Source organism: Ostrinia furnacalis, unplaced genomic scaffold (genome assembly GCF_004193835.3).
Source record: "Ostrinia furnacalis isolate ACB-3 unplaced genomic scaffold, ASM419383v2 OfSCF1084, whole genome shotgun sequence".
NCBI lineage: Eukaryota > Metazoa > Arthropoda > Insecta > Lepidoptera > Crambidae > Ostrinia > Ostrinia furnacalis.
Window position 1 is genome coordinate 625,587 of NW_021131323.1, and position 22,574 is coordinate 648,160.

Sequence of the window (22,574 nt, forward strand, 5' to 3'; positions counted from 1 at the left end):
GTTGTAAAAGATATTTCAAATTCTGTCAAGCATGAATCTGTTCATATTGCATACTTGACTATAAAATAACAATTTTATCATGTACTGTGCTCTTCTATACTAAAACTAACACTATTTCATTTTCAACGCTGCCAAAGGATTCAGAATGTTTGCAAGTTTCTGTAAGTACTCACTCATTTGTATTGCATGACTGTGTGAGATTTGATTTTCTTTTTGTCTTGGCTTTATAAAAAAGTACGATTTATATGACTTACGTAATGTATGAACCTTTAAACGTTATTTTACACAACCTGATACTAAAAACATCTAAATATAAACTACAAAAATGCACTTGCGCGATTTAAAAAACGTACAGCGCCATCTATTGGCAGCAAATGATACTGTGCTGTGCTGTTACTAGCAAATACGGTTATCGTGCTAAATGTTTACACGCGTAGATCATCCGACCTTGTAAGGGATTAGAAAAGATCACATTAATTCGCCTTGTAAGCCATTGCACTGCACATATCCCATACATACCTCATACACTTGATACACTGTTAAGCAAAAATGCATCTAATGCTCGTGGCATAAAGTCTCAATCTGATTATCAAGGTCCATGAAGATGATTAATCTCGCTACAGCGACCTTGCCTTTAATTAAGTTGTTAAACAGAAGATAACTCTTTTGGTTGATTAATTTAAGTGCATTATGTAGTCATCAGTATTTAGCAAAATAATTGTAACATTTTCTATCCAGTAATCATGTTTTACTTGTTAAAAACACTACGTATTTTCTATTCGTTTTGTTTTTTGCTTCTAGAATGTTTCAGAAATCATTCTTTGCAACTGTTTAAATGCATGGTGTGTAAATATCAGAGTTCATACACTCTATGATTTTGTAAACACTGATGGTATGAAATCTATTTTGGGCACAGCCAAACATTGTACATGTGGTGTGACGTCATTACAGAGTTATAAATCAGCTGGGTTGAACGATCTTTTAAAAGCAATTGTTGATGTAAATTGGATAAAAATAGATTTATTAGAGCACCACTTGGTCTCTGCAACAGTAAAAGTCTGTAATTAGTTGCAAATAAAAAAAATGTGGACTCTTTACTTTTCATAATTTCTGATTGCAACAGTTTTATAATGCGAAAAATAAGTGATTATTAAAAAGCATGCTGATCAAACTTTTCTACTCTATTCTATTCATTCGACTATACTTGAAATCTTTACGGGAGGCCTATGTTCAGCAGTGAATGATGAAATGATGATGATAATGAGGGCTATTGATTTAGCGCTCACCAGTTGGCTGTAGAATAAAGTTTTACTGTCTTTCTTTTGCTAGTGGAGAACTGGTGAAGCTAGCGGTAGAAAGACTTGCATTTGCGTCCTTCAGGATGGCGTCACTTCAAAGTAGGGTTATGTCAATCGACAGTGGTGCCAACTGTTAAGTATAAAAACGATAGCTCTCATTTGATCCTTATCATCTTATCATATGGTCGAAAAGCAATGATTTTTTATTACAAGACAATAGTGACTGAGCGCTGCTTCTTCTCAGCAATGGCCTATTGGTAGGTAGGGTTAATATTAGGGACGTGTAAACGTGCTTTTTAAAAGCCTTTTTAAACACAACATGGCAGTTATTTGACCACAATCGCACCTGATGTTAAGTGGGATACAGTTTTAGATTGTACATATCTGCCCTGTGTCTCTCAGTGAAGTGCCTATTCACTCTCGCCTTGAAAAGACCCAGATTATGGTCTTCGGGAAAGACAGCAGCAGGCAGTGAATACCAGTCCCTAGCTGTTCGCATTATAAAAGAGTCTCGAAACGCTTAGTGCGAACTGGTGGAATGTTGACAATATAGGGATAGTACGCTATCCTGCGTCTGGTTCCCCGATGATGGAAGGGGGCAGGTGGAATTAGTTCGTGTAATTCTTTCGCACATTCTCCGAAGTGTAGCCTATAGAAAACCGACAGGGATGCTACCTATTTGCAAAAAAAAAACAAGTTTTTTTTTACAAGCACTAATAATGGGTTAACCATTTAACTTCCAGACGAACCCGACCGCCAACCGGCGCCGGTGATGTGGTCGTCGGTGGCGCGGCGCCGCACCGACCTGGTCCCGACCGCGCCCGCGCCGCGCGTGCCAGGTAGAGCCTACTCCATGACGCGCCTCGACCGCCTGCCGCGAGCGGAGCCCACGCTGCACCTCAGCAGGACCCGTAAGACGACCCTTGAGAAGCTTGGTGCCGCTGGAATGGGAGCTTGGTTTGCGACGGCTTCAAGTGTTCACTCATGCTGCTGGTGTAACAGCCTATTTAAGCCGCCTAGGAGCATTGTTTCGACGCTGTGATCTGTTTATTGATAGTATAAAATGCTCTTATTGAGGACCCGTAAGACGCTCCATTCAGGCTGGGAGTTTGGTTCGCGTTATGCCGCTGGTGTTAACGAGCATCTTTATGGCCTATTTAAGCCGCCTGGGTGCTTCATTGCAAAAGATTCGGTCTGTTAACTGCTGCTAGTTCTGATGCTCCGTTCAAGGCTGGGAGCTTAGCTCCGACGGGTTTTCAATGGTTAAACACATGATGAGTTATTCTGAGCTCGCGCCAAGTAGAGCATACTCCATGACGCACCTCCAAGACTCGTAAGATGACCCATTCAGGCTGGAGCTTGGTGGCGACGGCTTCAAGTGCTTAACATGCTGCTTTGAAGAGCGTCTTAAAGCTTGGTTTGCGACGCTTCGATCTGTTTTCTGGTGCCGCAGGTTTTTGGGCTGTTAACTCACGCCGCTGGTTTTAAAACACTCATTTAAACAGGCTGGAAGCTCGGTGGCGACGGCTTCAAGTGTTCTTATCCTGATCTCTAAAAGCGTCTAGCATTTGAGCCGCCTGGAAGCTTCATTCATTGCGAAAAATTCTGGTTCTGATCTCCTTTTGAGCCTGGCAACTTAGCTGCGACGTATTTTCTACTCATGATGAGTCTCCGCGCCCGCGCCGCGTGTGCCTCAGCAGGACCCGTAAGACGACCCTTGAGAAGCTTGGTGCCGCTGGAATGGGAGCTTGGTTTGCGTTATGCCGCTGGTGTTAACGCGCATCTTTATGGCCTATTTAAGCCGCCTGGGAGCTTTGTTTCGATGCTGCGATCCGTTCACTGATGCCGCTGGTCTTAACGAGTGTCTAATGGTCTTTCTGACCTGTCTGGGAGCGTTTTAATAGCATCTTTACGACCCATTAAGCAGCCTAGAAGTTTGATTGTGACGGCCTCACCTGTTTCCTAACAGCCTAGCATATGTATGCTGTCTGGATACTTTATTGCAAAATATTCGGTCTTGTCAACTGATGTAGCTGGTTCTGATCTCCTTTTGAACCGGCAACGTACCTGCGACGTATTTTCTACTCATGATGAGTCACTCCGCTTGAGCTCGTGCCAGGTAGAGCCTACTCCATGACGCGCCTCGACCGCCTGCCGCGAGCGGAGCCCACGCTGCACCTCAGCAGGACCCGTAAGACGACCCTTGAGAAGCTTGGTGCCGCTGGAATGGGAGCTTGGTTTGCGACGGCTTCAAGTGTTTACTCATGCTGCTGGTGTTAACGATACGAGTCTTTATGGCCTATTTAAGCCACCTAGGAGCATTGTTTCGACGCTGTGATCTGTTTATTGATAGTCTAAAATGCTCCCTTTGAGGACCCGTAAGACCCCATTCTGGGTGGGAGCTTGGTGCCGCTGGAATGGGAGCTTGGTTTGCGACGGCTTCAAGTGTTAACGCGCTTCTTTATGACCTATTTAAGCCGCCTGGGAGCTTTGTTTCGATGCTGCGATCCGTTCACTGATGCCGCTGGTCTTAACGAGTGTCTAATGGTCTTTCTGACCTGTCTGGGAGCGTTTTACTAGCATCTTTACGACCCATTAAGCAGCCTAGAAGCTTGGTTGTGACGGCCTCACCTGTTTCCTAACAGCTCAGCATATTTATGCCGTCTGGATACTTTATTGCAAAATATTCGGTCTGTCAACTGATGCCGCTGGTTTTGATGCTCATTTTGAGCAGCTTGTTTTCCACTTATGACGAGTCACTCACGCCGAGCCCACGCTGTACCTCAGCAGGACCCGTAAGACGCCCCTTGAGCTGGGAGCTTGGTGCCGCTGGAATGGGTGCTTGGTTTGCGACGGCTTCAAGTGTTCACTCATGCTGCTGGTGTTAACGAGTCTTTATGGCCTATTTAAGCCACCTAGGAGCTTTGTTTCGACGCTGTGATCTGTTCACTGATAGTCTAAAATACTCCGTTTGAGGACCCGTAAGATGCCCCATTCAAGCTTTGAGCTTGGTGGCGATGACTTCAAGTGGTTAACTCATGCTGCTTAAGAGCGTCTTAGTGCTGCATTGAACAGCGTGCTTGCCGCAAGTGACCGCATTTGGCGCTTGGTTAAAATTCTCTATTTGAGCCACCTGGCAGCTTGATTCTGAAACTCGCGATTTGTTAACTCACACCGTTTGAGCCATCTGGGGGCTTAATGCTTCGATCTGTTCACTGGTCTTGCGCCTTTTTGGTGTGTTAACTCATGCCGTTTATGTTATAGCATTTTATGCCCCATTTGAGCGTCCTGGGAGCTAGGTTGCGACGACTTCATTTCTTAACTCATGCATCGGTCGAGCATCATAATACTCCATTTTTCTATAAGTAGGTACATAACGTGCGCAATTTTTTTTCACTTGAAAAGATTTTGCCTACGGTTGTCTTTTGTTTCTCTTATCAGTCATAAATTCCCTTTTCCTTTTTTCTCCCGCCTATTTTATGTACTCCTAGATATCTGAATGGCATTTTTTTGAAAAAACATAAGTCCATAAAAGATCCCTTGTAAACCCTTTTCTAAAAAGTACATCACGTACTTCTGACGTCAATGACAGGAGTCTAAGTCTTGTCTAGGTTTATAATGGCGCTTTGCTTTTGGCGATATTTGGTGAAGTTCAGTCAATAACAACAGCACTTATCGAGCCTCTGGTGTTAATACGCACAGTTGTAACTAACCTAATTTTAATTCATATTTATCATCATCAAAATCCATCCCATCTTCTTTGATAAACCTTGGAGGAAAATCTTTGGAATCGATTCCGGTGTAGGGGTTAAAAAGCTTTGCAAGAGCTTTGGCAAGTGTGAGCTTTCAACGAAAAAATATAAATTCATTGGGACAGCTATCCCGGACATTTATGTCTCTAAATTATGTTCGATGCGCTTATATTCTATAAGAAACTGATCATTATAAAAAGGTTCATCGTCATCATCATCATCCATCACCATTTGGACGTGGTTTGAAAAGGTATTGTATTTATAATATGTTTGGGTCTTATTTGGTCTGGTGCTTCCTTGGTTTCTGGTTGCAAGTAAACTACTAATAAAGGTGAGTGTTTTGTGAGTAAAAGATAATATTTTACTATACTTTATATTTTTTGGAAAATTATTATCTTTTACAGTGTGCTTTTTAATTTTTTTGATGCTTTTTCATCCACCATTCACATTAAGTTTTGATACCACGTTTATATCACTTTTTTGTTTTTATTTTGTTTGTAAATAAACATATACCTACTTATTTACTTGTAATTTGATATTTCAATAATTTAAGAAATAACCAATTGTTTTTTCATAATCAATTAATCAATTGAATGGAATCATTTTCTGATCTCTTTTAAAAAGTTATGTAAAATTTTGAGAACGTAACTTTTAATCTTTTATTTTATTACTAAGACACATTTACATCACTTTCTTAATCATTATGTTAATCTTTTAAAACTATGCTGTAATCATATGAGCTTTTCCCTTTACACATTCCTATCCCTCCTTCCTTCCAACCACCGACCCACCGATAACCGACATTTTGGTCGGTGACGTCAGACCGATGGTTCAATGGTTCTTTACCTGGAAAAGGAAAAGCTACTGACAGACCCAATATGCTCAAAGTTGTGTAACATTAATAAACGTTAGTTGTTTTACATTCCATTTGAATGAATTCACGCGATCGTGTTTTGTTGAAATTACTCAAAATTGTGGCAGTGCGATCGACTTTTATTTTTCAATCAGTAAAATGCGGCATTGAAACAAGTGAGCGTCTCCGTGATCGCGAGTGTTTTGTTTTTTCTTCTATCCCATGTCCCAACATCTTTCCTTTGTCGATCTTACTGCCTACGCTGCACATATCGCGTTCCCCACGTAAAATACAAAATTAAAACAAATGAGCGGTCTTTGTTAGCTCTAGCGCGCGCCAGAGCGCGAGTATCTATTGTTTATTCGTCCAAAAAGGCGTTCCATACCCCTTAACCCTTCCTCTATTCATCCTACCGCTTCAAACGCTATACACGCGTCGTAGCTCGGGCACTGTACAGTCCCGTCGGTGTGCAGAGTCCCCTACGCTAAGACACGCTAATGAACGGTATCTCGTTTCCATTCAGGCGATCGTGTTTTGTCAAAATTACTCAGTTGTAGTAGTGCGATCGTCTTTTATCTAACAATCTGTGAAATGCAGCATTTAAACAAGTGAGCGTCGTTTTCGCTTGTTAAGCTACACATCGCGCTCCCCACGCATAATGTGATATTAAAACAAATGAGCGTCTTTGTTATCTCTTGCGCGCGCGAAAGCGCGAGTGTTTTGTTTATTCTTTTCATTACCTTAACCCCTCCTCTGTCGTTCCCATCGCTTGTTACACATACATGTCGCGCCCCACACGCGTCGTAGCTCGGGCACTGTAATAAAGACCCGTCGGTGTGCCGAGTGCAGATTTTTCAATCAGTAAAATGCGGCAATGAAACAAATGAACGTCTCTGTGATCGCGAGTGTTTTGTTTACTCTTCCGTCCCATGCCTCAACATCTTTCCTTTGTCAATCCTATCGCTTGTTACACATACATGTCGCGCCCCCCACGCGTCGTAGCTCGGGCACTGTACAGTCCCGTCGGTGTGCAGAGTGCCGCTCGGGCGAGACGACGCCGGGTTCCCGGCCGGGCAGCGCGCTGTCGGCGGCCGGCGTCATCCGAAACTAAGAGATTTACGAAGAAAAAGATAATAAAAACGTTTTCTAACTTATGACACGCTAATAAACGTTATCTCGTTTCCATTTACGCGATCGTGTTTTGTCAAAGTTACTCAGTCGTAGCTGTGTGATCGTCTTTTATTTTTCAATCGGTGAAATGCTGCATTGAAACAAGTGAGCGTCTCCGCGATCGCGAGTGTTTTGTTTTTTCTTCTATCCTATCTCCCCTCCTCTGCCGTTCCCTTCGCTTGTTACACATACATGTCGCGTCCCCCACGCGTCGTAGCTCGGGCACTGTACAGTCCCGTCGGTGTGCAGAGTGCCGCTCCGGCGAGACGACGCCGGGTTCCCGGCCGGGCAGCGCTCTGTCGGCGGCCGGCGTGCTCCGAAACTAACAGATTTACGAAAGATTTAGAAAAAGAAACGGTTTTTAAGCTAAGAGCCCTCGCCCACGGCGACTTTACTAACTAACGCGCGTTAGTCGCATTTGCAACGCACTACAGAAGTGATGCCAACACGCTACTAACGAGCGACTGCATTTCTACAAAAATTCGCCGTAGGCGAGGGCCCTAAGACACTGTAATGACCGTTATTTTGTGTTACATTCTATTCACGCGATCGTGTTTTGTCGAAATTATTCTTCATCCAGGCGATCGTCTTTTGTTTAATTAGTAAAATGCGGCATTGTAACAAGTGAGCGTCATTTGTTCTCTTGCGTGCGCAAGAACTCGAGTGTCTTTTGTTTATTCGTCCCAAGAAAACGTTCCTTACCTCTTAACCCCTCCTCTATCCATCGCTTCATACGCTACACACGCGTCGTAGCTCGGGCACTGTACAGTCCCGTCGGTGTGCAGAGTGCCGCTCCGGCGAGACGACGCCGGGTTCCCGGCCGGGCAGCGCGCTGTCGGCGGCCGGCGTGGTCCGAAACTAAGAGATTTACGCAGAAAAAGAAAAACAAACGTTTCACACTAATGAACGGTATCTCGTTTCCATTCAGGCGATCGTGTTTTGTCATAATTACTCAGTCGTAGAGTGCGATCGTCTTTTATTTTTAATCAGTAAAATGCGCCCTGGAAACAAATGAGCGTCTTTGTTATCTCTTGCGCGCGCGATAGCGCGAGTCTTTTGTTTATTCGTCCAAAAAGGTGTTCCTTGCCCCTTAACCCGTCCTCTGCCGTTCCTATCGCTTCATACGCTACACACGCGTCGTAGCTCGGGCACTGTACAGTCCCGTCGGTGTGCAGAGTGCCGCTCCGGCGAAACGACGCCGGAAAAGTAGCAAAAACGCAGAAAAAGAAAAGAAAAACGTTGACACGCTAATGAACGGTATCTTGTTTGCGATCGTGTTTTGTCATAATTACTCAGTCGTGGCAGTGCGATCGTCTTTTATTTTACAATCTGTGAAATGCTGCATTGAAACAAGTGAGCGTCTCCGCGATCGCGAGTGTTTTGTTTTTGCTTGTCATCGCGCTCCACACGTAAAATGCGATATTAAAACAAATGAGCGTCTTTGTTAGCTCTTTTGCGCGCGCAAGAGCGCGAGTATCTTTGTTTATTCGTTCAAAAAGGCGTTCCTTACCCTCTACCACCCTCTTTCAATCCTATCGCTTGTTACACATACATGTCGCGTCCCCCACGCGTCGTAGCTCGGGCACTGTACAGTCCCGTCGGTGTGCAGAGTGCCGCTCCGGCGAGACGACGCCGGGTTCCCGGCCGGGCAGCGCGCTGTCGGCGGCCGGCGTGGTCCGGCGGGCCAGCAGCGCGCCGCGAAAGCCACGCCCCGCGTCCATCGCCGGTACCGGGGTTAACACGCCGCGAGGTAAGAACGGGTTAATAGTCCAGTGTACAGATGTGCATTATTATTGTTCGTTTGTGGACGATGAATGTGTTAAGACTTGGATACGAGAAAACTGTACTTTGTGTCCTGCATATTACCACGTGACGCTGTAATTGCCCAGTGTCACGCATAATGCGCGCTTGACGTGGCGTTACCCGTAAACTCGGAGAGCAATCGTAAATGAGACATTTTTTCTCGGATATTCATTGCAGTAGATTTAAAAGTACATGTTGTCCCCTACTGTATCCAAGACTTTCTCTGGTTCCATGTATACAAATATATCTGTATTTGATTATATACTTTCCTTATTTCTTGTTTCAGTTTTTGTAAGATTGTATAAAAAGTAAAAAAAACACTTAGTACAAATCAAGTATTATAGTTCTTTTAATTTTAATCACAAACTTTTTCATGATAGTTTCACTTTATCTTTTAATTAACAAATAACATAACTTTCATTAAACGCAGCTTTCTTTATGTTGCCCTTTTCTGAGCTCTATGTGCAATATTTAAATAACTTAGCTTTGAATATTGTTAACTAATATGTTTAATTGTTTACTAAAATTATATGCTTTTAAATGTTATTATTAAATAACAAATGTTTAAGTTAAGATTCATTATTTAAAATATCAAGATAGAGTTTAATCAAGAAATTATTTTTTGCCATAATTTAATAGCCTATAGTTTCCAAGAGATACTTTGATATGCTTTTGCATATCATTTACATCCACGAGAGATATATTTTCTAATTTTTCTTATTATTTAATATTTTTATGTGATCAAAATACCTACAAAAGTAAAATTGACCATAAGTGCATTTTTCCTATGATGCGGGTTTCGACACGTGTGCGGATTTGGTCCGCGTGCGTATAAAATCACGCTCCTGGTTGCAAGCCAATCTACGGTCCGCGTGCATATAGCCCTCGCAATTAATCATTATTTATATGTCATACATGTTTTATGAGTTTGAATTTGACAAGCAAGCAGTCCGCATGCCCGGATTAAATCCGCACGCGTGAATTCCGCGTTTTTTTCACCCGCGCCCGCTGCGGTTGTGGAATTGCGGTTTTATTTCAAAACTCACGGGAGCGGTTATTTGCGTAGTTATCTTAAGAACTCACGGCGCGATTTTAAATCGCGCTGCGTGCTAAGTCACTGGTACAAAATGGTCGCCCGTCGATCGGGCGGGCGCCGAGCGGGACCCGATTACAACCGAGCCCGCTGCGTAAACCACGTCGTGAGTTTGTGCATTAGTTTTTACATAAGTATCTGCATTCTACAGAAGCTGCGGGCCCGCAAGCGCCGCGGGCGCGACTGAAAATCGCGCCATGAGTTCTTAGACTTACAGGAAAAATGCATCAAATGAGCCATTGTTAGATGAATGAGTCAAAAAATATCATCTGGTCACGGTAAAAACCAGTGATTCGCGCAGGTCCCGCAGGCGACACCTGCGGCGCGAGCGCGGCGACGACGCCGAGCGTGTCGCGCGACGGCAGCGTGGTGAGCGCGCCGCGCCGGCCCGCCTCCACGCCGCGCCGTCCGCGGCCCGCCTCGCTGCACGCGCCCAGCCACGCAGGTCAGAGCTGTGTCCACTGTCCACGCTTGTGACGACAAGCAAAGTCAAAGTCAAAAATTTATTTATTTGTATAAACTACTAACTGTGCCCGCGACTTCGTACGCGTGAAAACCCGTTTTCGCAACATTTTTCATGTTTGCTCTGCACCTATTACTCGTAACGGGATGGTATATGGGATATCTAACACTGAAAGAATTTTTCAAATCGGACCGGTAGTTCCTGAGATTAGCGCGTTAAAATAAACAAACAAACTCTTCAGCTTTATAATATTAGTATAGATTTGTACTTACAACAAGTTTGGCCCATGCGCCCAACCACGCAGGTGATAGCTGAGGCCACGCTTGTCATCCTGCTTACTCTGTTCTTGAGCGAGCAGGACGACAAGTTTAGCTCGCGAGCCCATGCGCCCGGCCACGCAGGTCGGTCGCGGGACACGGGTCTCTGGACTTACATTTATAAAGCCTGGTCTGCGAGCACGTATATTTTGTCCAATGACCCCAAACTCGCACACTCACTCCGGGCGCCCGTCGCACAGTCGCGACAGCAATATAATTACGCGCGAGCGATAAGGATGGATAGCTTGGGGTCATTGGACAAAATTCTACGTGCTCACGGACCAGGCTTTAGAACTTGCAACACTGGCCGCTCCGGCCTACGGCCTCACAAAAATTACACAGGCGGATAACGTTTGTCACTGAAATCTCGTGCTTTTTGATACATTTTTTAATTCTTGATATTAGAGCCATCGCTCGGCCTTCGGCCTCGCCTTTATATTTATCGTTGAGTTTTAGTAATTTTTTGATATATTAAAAATTAATCGACGATGACTTTTAGGATTTTAGTTATCGCTCGGCCTTCGGCCTCGCCTTTTTTACGTTAGCAAAACGTTGACTAGGCCCTCCTGCATACAATTTTGGGGGTACAAGCGAACGTGAGTATTTCTAGTATATGACAGGCGCGAACGAACGTCGCGGTCGCTTAGTAAGCTGTATTCTATTCCAGCACTAGCACCGATTCTAAGTGTTTACATTGAGCCAACTGGCACTACTCGCTTGGTACCTATGCTGTTAAGTCTAGAAACAGTGAACGAAATAGTAAAGGGCCGTTCTCACACGAAATGATCTTATTGTGTAACCAGTATTTAACACCACTTCAACCAATCAAGCCATTTACTTCCATGGTAGTTCTCCCGGCGCAATCAATCACAGTCGCAGTTTAAAAACTGATATTTATTTTCATGCACCTATTTATGTAGTAAATAACAAGTATCTGTTTGCTTACAGCATTATCACTGGCTCCAGGAGAAGGCAAGCCGCCAGTACACAGAAAGCCAAAGCCATCCAAAGAACACGATAAAGTGAGTAATTAATGAATAACTTAAAGTAGATAAAGTAATTTAGATCACACGTTCGTACCTTTTTTCGACTCGACTGCCCTGCTGCCCTGAAAAAGTTGTGTGCCGTGTGGATCCAGCAGAGTAGCATTCCCCTCTTAAATGATGACTAAGGCCCGACATATACACGCACAGCTCGAGCAGTTAGTCAGTGATCAACATACACGGACCACTCTTGTAGTCAAGATTCAACAGCTTGAAGCTGCCAGTGATAACTGCTCAACAAACTGCAAAACAAACAAGCGCGCGCGCCCTGGAATGGAGAAAGTGGGCGGAGGTAACTGCGCGAGAGCTGTCGACAGCTCGAGCAGTCAGTGTATGGCTGGCGACTGCTTGACCGCACGATGAAAATTCACCGTGCTGTCGACCGCCCGAATCAGTTGCAACTGCTCGAGCGGTTCGTGTATGTGCGTCCATAGAACTCTGCAGTTCACTGTGCAGTCGCAGCTTGCAGCTGTCGACCCTGACTGATTCAAGCGGTCCGTGTATTGCCGGCCTAAGGGAAAGATCTCAACTTCGCCAACCCGTCTGGCAAACGTGAGGAGTATTGGCTAAATCATCTCCTGATAATAAGTCAGGGTCGTGTTCCTGCGATGGTGACTAAATATCCTGATGATGATAACGGATGCTTGTGTAAATCAGAGTTCTGTTCCTGCAGTGGAGACTAAAGGCTACGGTTTACTATTAAACTATACGCAGCATACGACGTTCCTATTAACGTCATACGCCGACGTCAACGTTTGAAAACCACAACAGTACATTTCTATATTAATAGTGACTGAGTGTCTTTCGCTGCATCTTTTCAGCACTGTGGTATGGTTAATACTGGGACGTGTAAAAGTGCTTTTTAAAAGCCTATTTGCAAAAGTAAATGAGTTTTATAGTAAGGTTTGTGGCGTCACGCGGCTTACGGCGTTTATAGCTGGCGTTAGGAGACCACAGCCTAAGTGATCTGATGATAATGAGGGCTATCGTTTTAGCGCTCACCAGTTAGCGCCACTGTAGAGTAAGGTCCTGTCACTTGCTAGTAGCGAAGACAGTGGCACCAACTGGTGAGCGCGAAAGTGGTAGGAGGACTATCGCATTTGCACTCATCAAGATGGCGCCACTGTAGAGTAAGGTCCTGTCAATCGCCAGGGGTGCCAACTGTTAAGTATAAAAACGATAGCCCTCATTGTGATGTATGTTTCCGTCAGACGCCGCGCGGCAAGTCTGTGTCGGCGTCGCCGGGGCGGACGCTGTCGCCGTCGCCCGCCGCCTCCAAGGAGCCCAGCGTCGACAAAGAAATCGCCAACAAGGTATCGTATACGTCTATAGTCCGGTCGCCGAGTAGATAGAATTTCGTCCAATGACCCCAAGCTACCCATCCTTATCGCTCGCGCGTAATTATATTGCTGTCGCGACTGTGCGACGGGCGCCCGCAGTGAGTGTGCGAGCGCGACAGCAACATAATAACGCGCGAGCGATAAGGATGGGTAGCTTGGGGTCATTGGACAAAATTCTACGTGCTCACGGACCAGGCTTTATACACATTAGAATTTACCGCTTTTAATTCCTATAGTCTAGATACTCTTCAATGTTGTATCAGAAATCTAATAGCTCTGTTTATGAGGTTGATACAGAAATTGGCGCTGAGATTTCATTGTGATTTTCTCTTCGGCTCCTCCGGTAACTTCTTCTGGGTTGTTTAAAGGAGCATGTATTGTGTTTTCAGTCGTATATGGCAAATCGTTAAGGACGTTTTGGGTTTGTCTAGTACTCAAACGAGGGTTCAGTGACAGAAAAACATCTCTCCGGACGACTATTAAAGATCACTCAAAAAACCTTCAGTACGCGAGTCTCAGATATCTCCTTTTGGCTGAGTGAAAAATGCCGGAGATCTTGCTTGGTGACGTTTAGACGGAGAATTTGATGATGATGATGAGGACTCTACAAGTGACGTGTAAAGGCTCCTTACAGGCAACATTTGAAGTGTTTTTCCTTGTTCATAGAAGGTGGAAGGCTCAGACAAGCCGGTGGACCCGCGGGAGGTGACACAAAAGCTGCAGGCGCTGCAGGTCACCGACGACGCGCCCGCGCCCGCGCCTCTAGCGGATAAGGTACGTGTGACGTCACACCGTGCGCCGGCTGCGCTGTGACGTCACGTTGACAAATCAGGAGTCGCCATTGGAGTCTGTCTTATCTCCATCAGACAGCCAACTTAAGATGCCTTCCTTAGCAATATACTTTCCAAATCGAAAACAAATACGCGAACTTATTTTAAACTATACTTGTATGACGTGTCTGAATTGAGTTCCAATTCCAGAAGAGTTCCTTTTACCACTGAACTAAGCAGAGGTTATAACTGTTTTTTTATCCAGGTAAACGAAAACAAAGAAACCATAGAAGATAAGCAAGAAACGAAGCCCGAACAAATGTTAACAGAAGACAACCCGGCGGAAGCGCCGATCGAAACGCCGAAGCCAGCCGAAGCACAGAAGCAAGCCGAAGCACAGAAGCCCGCGGAAGTGCCGAAGCCCGAGGTGAAGGTGGAAGAGAAAAAAGAAAACGCACAGGAGAAGACTGATGATTCTGAAATGACTGGTGAGTACCAAAAGAGAATATTTCGAATCATTTGACCGGTATTTTATGTACAAAAATTGGTCGTTTTTTAGCGACTCATCATCATCATTTCATCCATAGGACGTCCACTGCTGAACATAGGCCTCCCCCAATGCTTTCCATGTTGATCGATTGGGAGCGGCCTGCATCCAGCGCTTCCCTGCTACCTTTACGATGTCGTCGGTCCACTTTGTAGGTGGACGTCCCACGCTGCGTTTTCCGGTACGCGGGCTCCACTCCAGAACCTTTCTGCCCCATCGGCCGTCACTTCTGCGTACTATGTGCCCTGCCCATTGCCACTTCAGCTTACTAATCCGTCGGGCTATGTCAGTGACTTTGGTTCGTTTTCGGATCTCCTCCTCCGACGGATCTTACGGATCTCCTTTTAGCAACTACTGGAGAAATATTATTATACTCTCCAACCCCCTTGGCTAGCTTCTCCTTTTTCCATTAGTTTAGAAAGGTCCTGCAGTGGAGAATAAGAAGCTTCGCTTTTTGTGTAGTGTACTACAAGCCTCCAGGGAATGTTTTATTTTCACATAATCAACTTGAAATTAACCAATCCCTGCGCAGACCTAGACAATTTTGTGACCGTTGCTTCCACTTTACACCTTACAATGGCTTGGTTTCCTGTGATGGTGTGCCGTATTGGTAAAAAAAAGGGTATACGTTTGTGCAGCCTCTAAACGATCTGTTGATGAAGATGGCACAATGTTCGTTTATTTCGGCCGTTTGGTGTAGAGGTTCTTAAACGGACTACAATGCCGACAGGTCCCGGGTTCGATTCCCGGCCGGGTAGAAATTGAAATGATGAATTTTAATTTCTGACGGGTCTGGTATAATATGTATGTATTTAAAAAGTAAATAATGTAGTATATCCAGGCCTCCGTCNTGCTACTATTATGTATTCTGTGGTATATCCGTTAAGCTAGCACCCATAACACAAGCATATTAATTGCTTACTTTGGGGCTAGAAAGCGCTATATGTGAAATTGACCTAAGATATTTATTTATGTAGTCGGCCGTTTGGTGTAGTGGTTCGAAACGTACTACTATTCCGGAGGTTGCGGGTTCGATTCCCGCACAGTACAAACATTTGTGTGCATGAACATGTTTGTTTGTATTGGACTGGGTGTTTTCTATGTATAATAAGTATGTATTTACAAAAAAAAAGTTTTTAAGTATGTTTATATCCCTTGTCTAGTACCCATAGTACAAGCTTTGCTTAGTTTGGACATTTTACACTGCGCTTCTAGTCCAGAAGCGCAGTGTAAAATGTCCAAGGATATTATTAATTATTTATTTATTTATTTCAGCGTCAATGACCGCGCGACGGATCACGACAGAGGAGGAAGCCAAAGCCGCGCTCGCCGAGCGCCGGCGCCGCGCCAGGGAGGAGCTGGAGCGCCAGGCCGAGCTCGAGAGGCAACGGTATGTCAACTTTATAACTATACAGCATAAGGTTCAAAGTTAATCGTTTAGCGCTGGCGACGTGAGAGGAGTTAAAATGCCAGGCCGAGCTCAAGAGGCAACGGTTTGTGAGGTTTGTGTCTTTCACTTAAGGTTGAAAGTTAATCGTTTAGCGCTGGCGACGTGAGAGGAGTTAAAATGCCAGGCCGAGCTCAAGAGGCAACGGTTTGTGAGGTTTGTGTCTTTAGAATAAGGTTTAAAGTTGAACAACACGTTCTCGCCGAGCGCCAGTGCGGCTTGAGAAGTCGAACTAGAGAGGCAAAGGTATGTGAGCTTACAAGTCAACCTATCGTGACTGAGCGTCAGGCCGAGCTGGAGAGGCAGCGGTATGTGAGCTTTATGTCATTAGCATAAGGTTCACAATTAATTACTACGTTGGCACCTTGCGAGATAGGAGTTGGAACGCCGTACCGAGCTCGAGAGGCAACGGTATGTGAGCTTTATGTCTTTAACATAAGGTGTGAATTTGATCGGGTCAACCTGTTCTGACCACGCCCGAGCGCCGACGCCGCGAAAGATGGGAGTTGGAACGCCAGACCGAACTAGAAAGGCAACGGTATGTGAGAGTTATGGCTTTGGTGCAAGGTTCAAAATTGATCGGATCTTATCTTGACCACGCCGAACGGTCGAACTGGAAAAGCAGTCAACTGTATGTCATTAGTGTAGGGCTAAAAATTGACCGTGTAAACCTATCCTGACCACGCTTTGGCTGCGCGAAAGAAGAACTGGAGTGCCAGGCCGAGCTGGAGAGACAACGGTATGTGAACTTTATGTCTTTGACGTAAAGCTCAAAATTGATCAGCTCAAACTATCCTGACCACACCCTCCAATTAGGGCTATCGTTTTAGCGCTCACTAGTTAGCGCCACTGTAGAGTAAGGTCCTGTCACTTGCTAGTAGCGAAGACAGTGGCACCAACTGGTGAGCGCGAAAGTGGTAGGAGGACTATCGCATTTGCACTCATCAAGATGGCGCCACTGTAGAGTAAGGTCCTGTCAATCGCCAGGGGTCCCAACTGTTAAGTATAAAAACAATAGCCCTCATTATGTAGTTAGAACGTCAGATCGAACTTGAGAGGCAGCAGTCGACAACTTTTAGCATAAGGTTCAAGATTGATTTTTAACTTTCTTCTTCTTCTATCCAGGTTGCAGCGCGAAGCAGAAGAAGAAGCGGAAAGACAGCGGCAAGAGGAAGAAAGACAACGGCGCGAGGAGGAAGAGGCAAGAGAACTCGCCGCGTTGCAGCGCCGCATGGAGGAAGAGAAGCTTAGGAAAGCTATTGAGGTAGGGCCAACACAACATTAAAAAAATATCATAATAGGTACAACGAAACGTTTAAAAAGAAAGATTTTCAAGAATTTCTCATAGTCATAAAACATCTGTAGCTTCTTTTCCTTTCAAAGATATGTTAATGACAGCTTGTTTTTTTTTGCATGTGATGTCACCTTAGATTTAGCCCATTTTTAAGGTCAATTTAGCTAAAAGCCAAGCTTGCGCCTAGGCTTAGCTAAATTGCCTAAAGTCCGGTCGCCGAGCAGATAGAATTTCGTCCAATGACCCCAAGTTACCCATCCTTATCATTCGCGCTTAATTATATTGCTGTCGCGACTATGCGACAGGCAGCCGCAGTGAGTTTGCGAGCGTGAGAGCAATATAATTACACGCGAGCGATAAGGATGCGTAGCTTAGGGTCATTGGACAAAATTCTATCTGCTCGGCGACCGGACTTACCCACATTTTATTTCACACAACTATCGGCCGACTAACAGTCTGCATTCTGCGGGAATTCTAAAACAAATCAATTTATTTACAGGCACAACAGCAACTAGAGCGCGAAGAGTCAGAAAGGCGCGCTAAAGAGGAAGCTGAGAGGAAAGCGCGACTCAAAGAGGACGAAGAGAAGAGAAAAGCGGCGGAAGAAGCCGAAAGACTTCGGCGGGAGGAGGCCGAGCGCGAGGAGAAGGAACGCCTCGCGCGCAAACAGCGCGTTGAAGCCATCATGGCGCGCACCAGGCTCAAGAAGGTAACTATAACAAGTGGGAGAGTGAGATAGCTTCAGAGAGAGAGAGAGAGAGAGACTTCGGCGGGAGGAGGCCGAGCGCGAGGAGAAGGAGCGCCTCGCGCGCAAGCAGCGCGTCGAGGCCATCATGGCGCGCACCAGGCTCAAGAAGGTAACTATAACAAGTTTTTTTTTTTTTATGCTAGCCAAGGCAGGTATTTGACCGCAATCGCACCTGGTGTTAAGTGAGATGCAGTCTAGGATGGTACATATCTGCCCTGTAAGTGCCTATTCACTCTCGCCTTGAAAACGCCCGGATTATAGTGTTCAGGAAATACAGCAGCAGGCAGCGAATTCCAGTCCCTAGCTGTTCGCATTATAAAGGAGTCGTCGAAACGCTTAGTGCGAGCTGGTGGAATGTCGACAATGTAGGGATGGTACGCTAGCCGGCGTCTGGTTCCCCGGTGATGGAAAGGGGCTGGTGGAATTAAGTTATATAATTCCTTCGCACATTCTCCGAAGTGTAGCCTGTAGAAAACCGTTAGAGAAGTGGGAGAGTGAGATAGCTTCAGAGGGAGAAAGGGAAAGAAAACTCAGGTTGAGAAAAAAACCAAAGGCTTACGCGGCCCACAGCAGCCTCAAGAAGGTCAGTAGCACGGCGGACTGGGCAACACAGAAAAGAAGAAGCCATGCCGCTGTGGAGAGGGAAGACTCAGGTACAAAAAAGAACGAAAATTGCTCGTATCAGGTAGAAAATAAGAAAGGCATCATGGCGCGCACCAGGCTCAAGAAGGTAACGGGACTATTCCCACCTCTCGTTCCCACCACTGCAACTCCTGTGTAGCCAGGATCTACAGCTTGCCCGCCACAAAAACCCAACCAATGAAGGTCAAGTTTGTCCCGGGGAAAAGTTAAACTGCCATTGGACCCACAACGAAATTAATCAGAAGAACATAGGAGGAGTTCGAAATTAAGGTTCGACTTCCCTCCATTGCAAAGCGGATGACAGGTGACAAACAAAGGTTTAAAACCTTTAAGGGGGCCTTTCTATGAGCAATTAGCAACTACCTGCCAATAATATTTTTCACAAAATCGGCGGGAGGAGGCAAGCCGAGGAGAAGGAGCATCATGGCGCGCACCAGGCTCAAGAAGGTAACTACACTAAAGCCCGGTCTGTGAGCACGTAGAATTTTGTCCAATGACCCCAAGCTACCCATCCTTGTCGCTCGCGCATAATTATATTGCTGTCGCGCTCGCACACTCACTGCGGGCGCCCGTCGTACAGTCGCGACAGCAATAGAATTACGCGCGAGCGATAAGGATGGGTAGCTTGGGGTCATTGGACGGGATTCTACGTGCTCACGGACCAGGCTTTATACCAACAAGCGGGAGAGTGAGGTAGCTTCAGAGAAAGAGAGAGAGAGACTGCGGCGGGAGGAGGCCGAGCGCGAGGAGAAGGAGCGTCTCGCGCGCAAACAGCGCGTCGAAGCCATCATGGCGCGCACCAGGCTCAAGAAGGTAACGGGACTATTCCCACCTCTCGTTCCCACCACTGCAACTCCTGTGTAGCCAGGATCTACAGCTTGACCGCCACAAAAACCCAACCAATGAAGGTCAAGTTTGTCCCGAGGGAAAGTTAAATTGTCATTGGACCCGCAACGAAATTAATCAGAAGAACATAGGAGGAGTTCGAAATTAAGGTTCGACTTCCCTCCATTGCAAAGCGGATGACAGGTGACAAACAAAGGTTTAAAACCTTTAAGAGGGCCTTTCTATGAGCAATTAGCAACTACCTGCCAATATTTTTCACAATATCGCTTAAAGGCTCAAGAAGGTAACTATAACAAGTGGGAGAGTGAGATAGCTTCAGAGAGAGAGAGAGAGAGACTGCGGCGGGAGGAGGCCGAGCGCGAGGAGAAGGAGCGCCTCGCGCGCAAACAGCGCGTCGAAGCCATCATGGCGCGCACCAGGCTCAAGAAGGTAACTACACTAAAGCCCGGTCTCTGAGCACGCAGAATTTTGTCCAATGACCCCAAGCTACCCATCCTTATTGCCCACACTCACAAACTCACTGCGGCTGCCTGTCGCACAGTCGCGACAGCAATATAATTAAGCGCGAATGATAAGGATGGGTAACTTGGGGTCATTGGACGAAATTCTATCTGCTCGGTGACCATAATTTAGGCAATTTAGCTAAGCCTAGGCGCAAGCTGCAGCGGGAGGAGGAGGCAAGCGTCGAGACCATCATGGCGCGCACCAGGCTCAAGAAGGTAACTACACAACAAGTTAAAGAGTGAGATAGGTTCAGAGGGAGAGATAAAAGGAAAGAAAATTCAGGTTGAGAAAATAACCAAAGGCTTACTCAAAAAGGTACTGGCACAGCGGACTGGGCAGCAAAAAGTGAACAGAAGCCGAGCCGCTGTGAACGGATAAGGCCGAGAGGGAGGACTCAGGTATTAAAAAGGAACGAAAATTGCTCGTAGCAGGCAGAAAATAATAGAGGCTAAAGTCTGGTCGCCGAGCACGTAGAATTTTGTCCAATGACCCCAAGCTACCCATCCTTGTCGCTCGCGCGTAATTATATTGCTGTCGCGCTCGCACACTCACTGCGGGCGCCCGTCGCACAGTCGCGACAGCAATATAATTACGCGCGAGCGATAAGGATGGGTAGCTTGGGGTCATTGGACGGGATTCTTCGTGCTCACGGACCAGGCTTTATACAACAAGCGGGAGAGTGAGATAGCTTCAGAGAGAGAGAGAGAGAGACTTCGGCGGGAGGAGGCCGAGCGCGAGGAGAAGGAGCGCCTCGCGCGCAAGCAGCGCGTCGAGGCCATCATGGCGCGCACCAGGCTCAAGAAGGTAACTATAATATAACAAGTGGGAGAGTGAGATAGCTTCAGAGGGAGAAAGGGAAAGAAAATTCAGGTTGAGAAAATAACCAAAGGCTTACTCAAGACAGCGGACTGGGCAGCAAAAAGTGAACAGAAGCCGAGCCGCTGTGAACAGATAAGGCCGAGAGGGAGGACTCAGGTATTAAAAACTATCAAGTGGGGAGAGTGAGATAGCTTCAAGAGAGAGGCTGCGGCGGGAGAAGACAAGCCGAGGAGAAGCAGCGCGTCGAGGCCATCATGGCGCGCACCAGGCTCAAGAAGGTAACTACACTAAAGCCCGGTCTGTGAGCACGTAGAATTTTGTCCAATGACCCCAAGCTACCCATCCTTGTCACTCGCACGTAATTATGTTGCTTTTGCGCTCGCACACTCACTGCGGGCGCGCGTCGCACAGTCGCGACAGCAATATAATTACGCGCGAGTGATAAGGATGGGTAGCTTGGGGTCATTGGACGGGATTCTACGTGCTCACGGACCAGGCTTTATACAACAAGCGGGAGAGTGAGATAGCTTCAGAGAGAGAGAGAGAGGCTGCGGCGGGAGGAGGCCGAGCGCGAGGAGAAGGAACGCCTCGCGCGCAAACAGCGCGTCGAGGCCATCATGGCGCGCACCAGGCTCAAGAAGGTAACGGGACTATTCCCACCTCTCGTTCCCACCACTGCAACTCCTGTGTAGCCAGGATCTACAGCTTGACCGCCACAAAAACCCAACCAATGAAGGTCAAGTTTGTCCCGGGCGGAAAGTTAAACTGTCATTGGACCCGCAACGAAATTAATCAGAAGAACATAGGAGGAGTTCAAAATTAAGGTTCGACTTCCCTCCATTGCAAAGCGGATGACAGGTGACAAACAAAGGTTTAAAACCTTTAAGGGGGCCTTTCTATGAGCAATTAGCAACTACCTGCCAATAATATTTTTCACAAAATCGCTTAAAAGCACGGAATCGCTTAAAGGCTCAAGAAGGTAACTATACAACAAGTGGGGAGTGAGATAGCTTCAGAGAGAGGCTGCGGCGGGAGGAGGCAAGCCGAACAGAAGGAGCATCATGGCGCGCACCAGGCTCAAGAAGGTAACTATAACAAGTGGGAGAGTGAGATAGCTTCAGAGGGAGAAAGGGAAAGAAAACTCAGGTTGAGAAAAAAACCAAAGGCTTACGCGGCCCACAGCAGCCTCAAGAAGGTCAGTAGCACAGCGGACTGGGCAACACAGAAAAGAAGAAGCCATGCCGCTGTGGAGAGGGAAGACTCAGGTACAAAAAAGAACGGAAATTGCTCGTATCAGGCAGAAAATAAGAAAGGCATCATGGAACGCATCAGGATCAAGAAGGTAACTATAACAAGTGGGAGAGTGAGATAGCTTCAGAGGGAGAGAGAGAGAGAGACTGCGGCGGGAGGAGGCCGAGCGCGAGGAGAAGGAACGCCTCGCGCGCAAACAGCGCGTCGAGGCCATCATGGCGCGCACCAGGCTCAAGAAGGTAACGGGACTATTCCCACCTCTCGTTCCCACCACTGCAACTCCTGTGTAGCCAGGATCTACAGCTTGACCGCCACAAAAACCCAACCAATGAAGGTCAAGTTTGTCCCGGGCGGAAAGTTAAACTGTCATTGGACCCGCAACGAAATTAATCAGAAGAACATAGGAGGAGTTCAAAATTAAGGTTCGACTTCCCTCCATTGCAAAGCGGATGACAGGTGACAAACAAAGGTTTAAAACCTTTAAGGGGGCCTTTCTATGAGCAATTAGCAACTACCTGCCAATAATATTTTTCACAAAATCGCTTAAAAGCACGGAATCGCTTAAAGGCTCAAG

At 46.2% G+C, this 22,574-nt stretch overlaps 1 protein-coding gene across 4 annotated transcripts in view; it reads left to right on the top strand.

The window, feature by feature from the left end:
- LOC114351106 (MAP7 domain-containing protein 1) overlaps window positions 1–22,574 on the top strand; it is a 73,069-nt gene that overhangs the window by 36,766 nt on the left and 13,729 nt on the right. For 3 of the 4 annotated variants that reach the window (XM_028302167.1, XM_028302168.1, XM_028302169.1), the window contains 11 exons: window positions 138–161; window positions 2,042–2,137; window positions 3,418–3,489; window positions 10,271–10,414; window positions 11,698–11,771; window positions 13,004–13,105; window positions 13,799–13,906; window positions 14,168–14,390; window positions 15,725–15,839; window positions 17,022–17,160; window positions 17,690–17,899. In XM_028302167.1, coding sequence (XP_028157968.1) covers window positions 138–161; window positions 2,042–2,137; window positions 3,418–3,489; window positions 10,271–10,414; window positions 11,698–11,771; window positions 13,004–13,105; window positions 13,799–13,906; window positions 14,168–14,390; window positions 15,725–15,839; window positions 17,022–17,160; window positions 17,690–17,899 — 1,307 coding nt within the window. Of the gene's footprint in view, window positions 1–137; window positions 162–2,041; window positions 2,138–3,417; window positions 3,490–8,489; window positions 8,824–10,270; window positions 10,415–11,697; window positions 11,772–13,003; window positions 13,106–13,798; window positions 13,907–14,167; window positions 14,391–15,724; window positions 15,840–17,021; window positions 17,161–17,689; window positions 17,900–22,574 lie in introns of those variants that run through there. The other variant, XM_028302170.1, reaches the window with a different exon arrangement.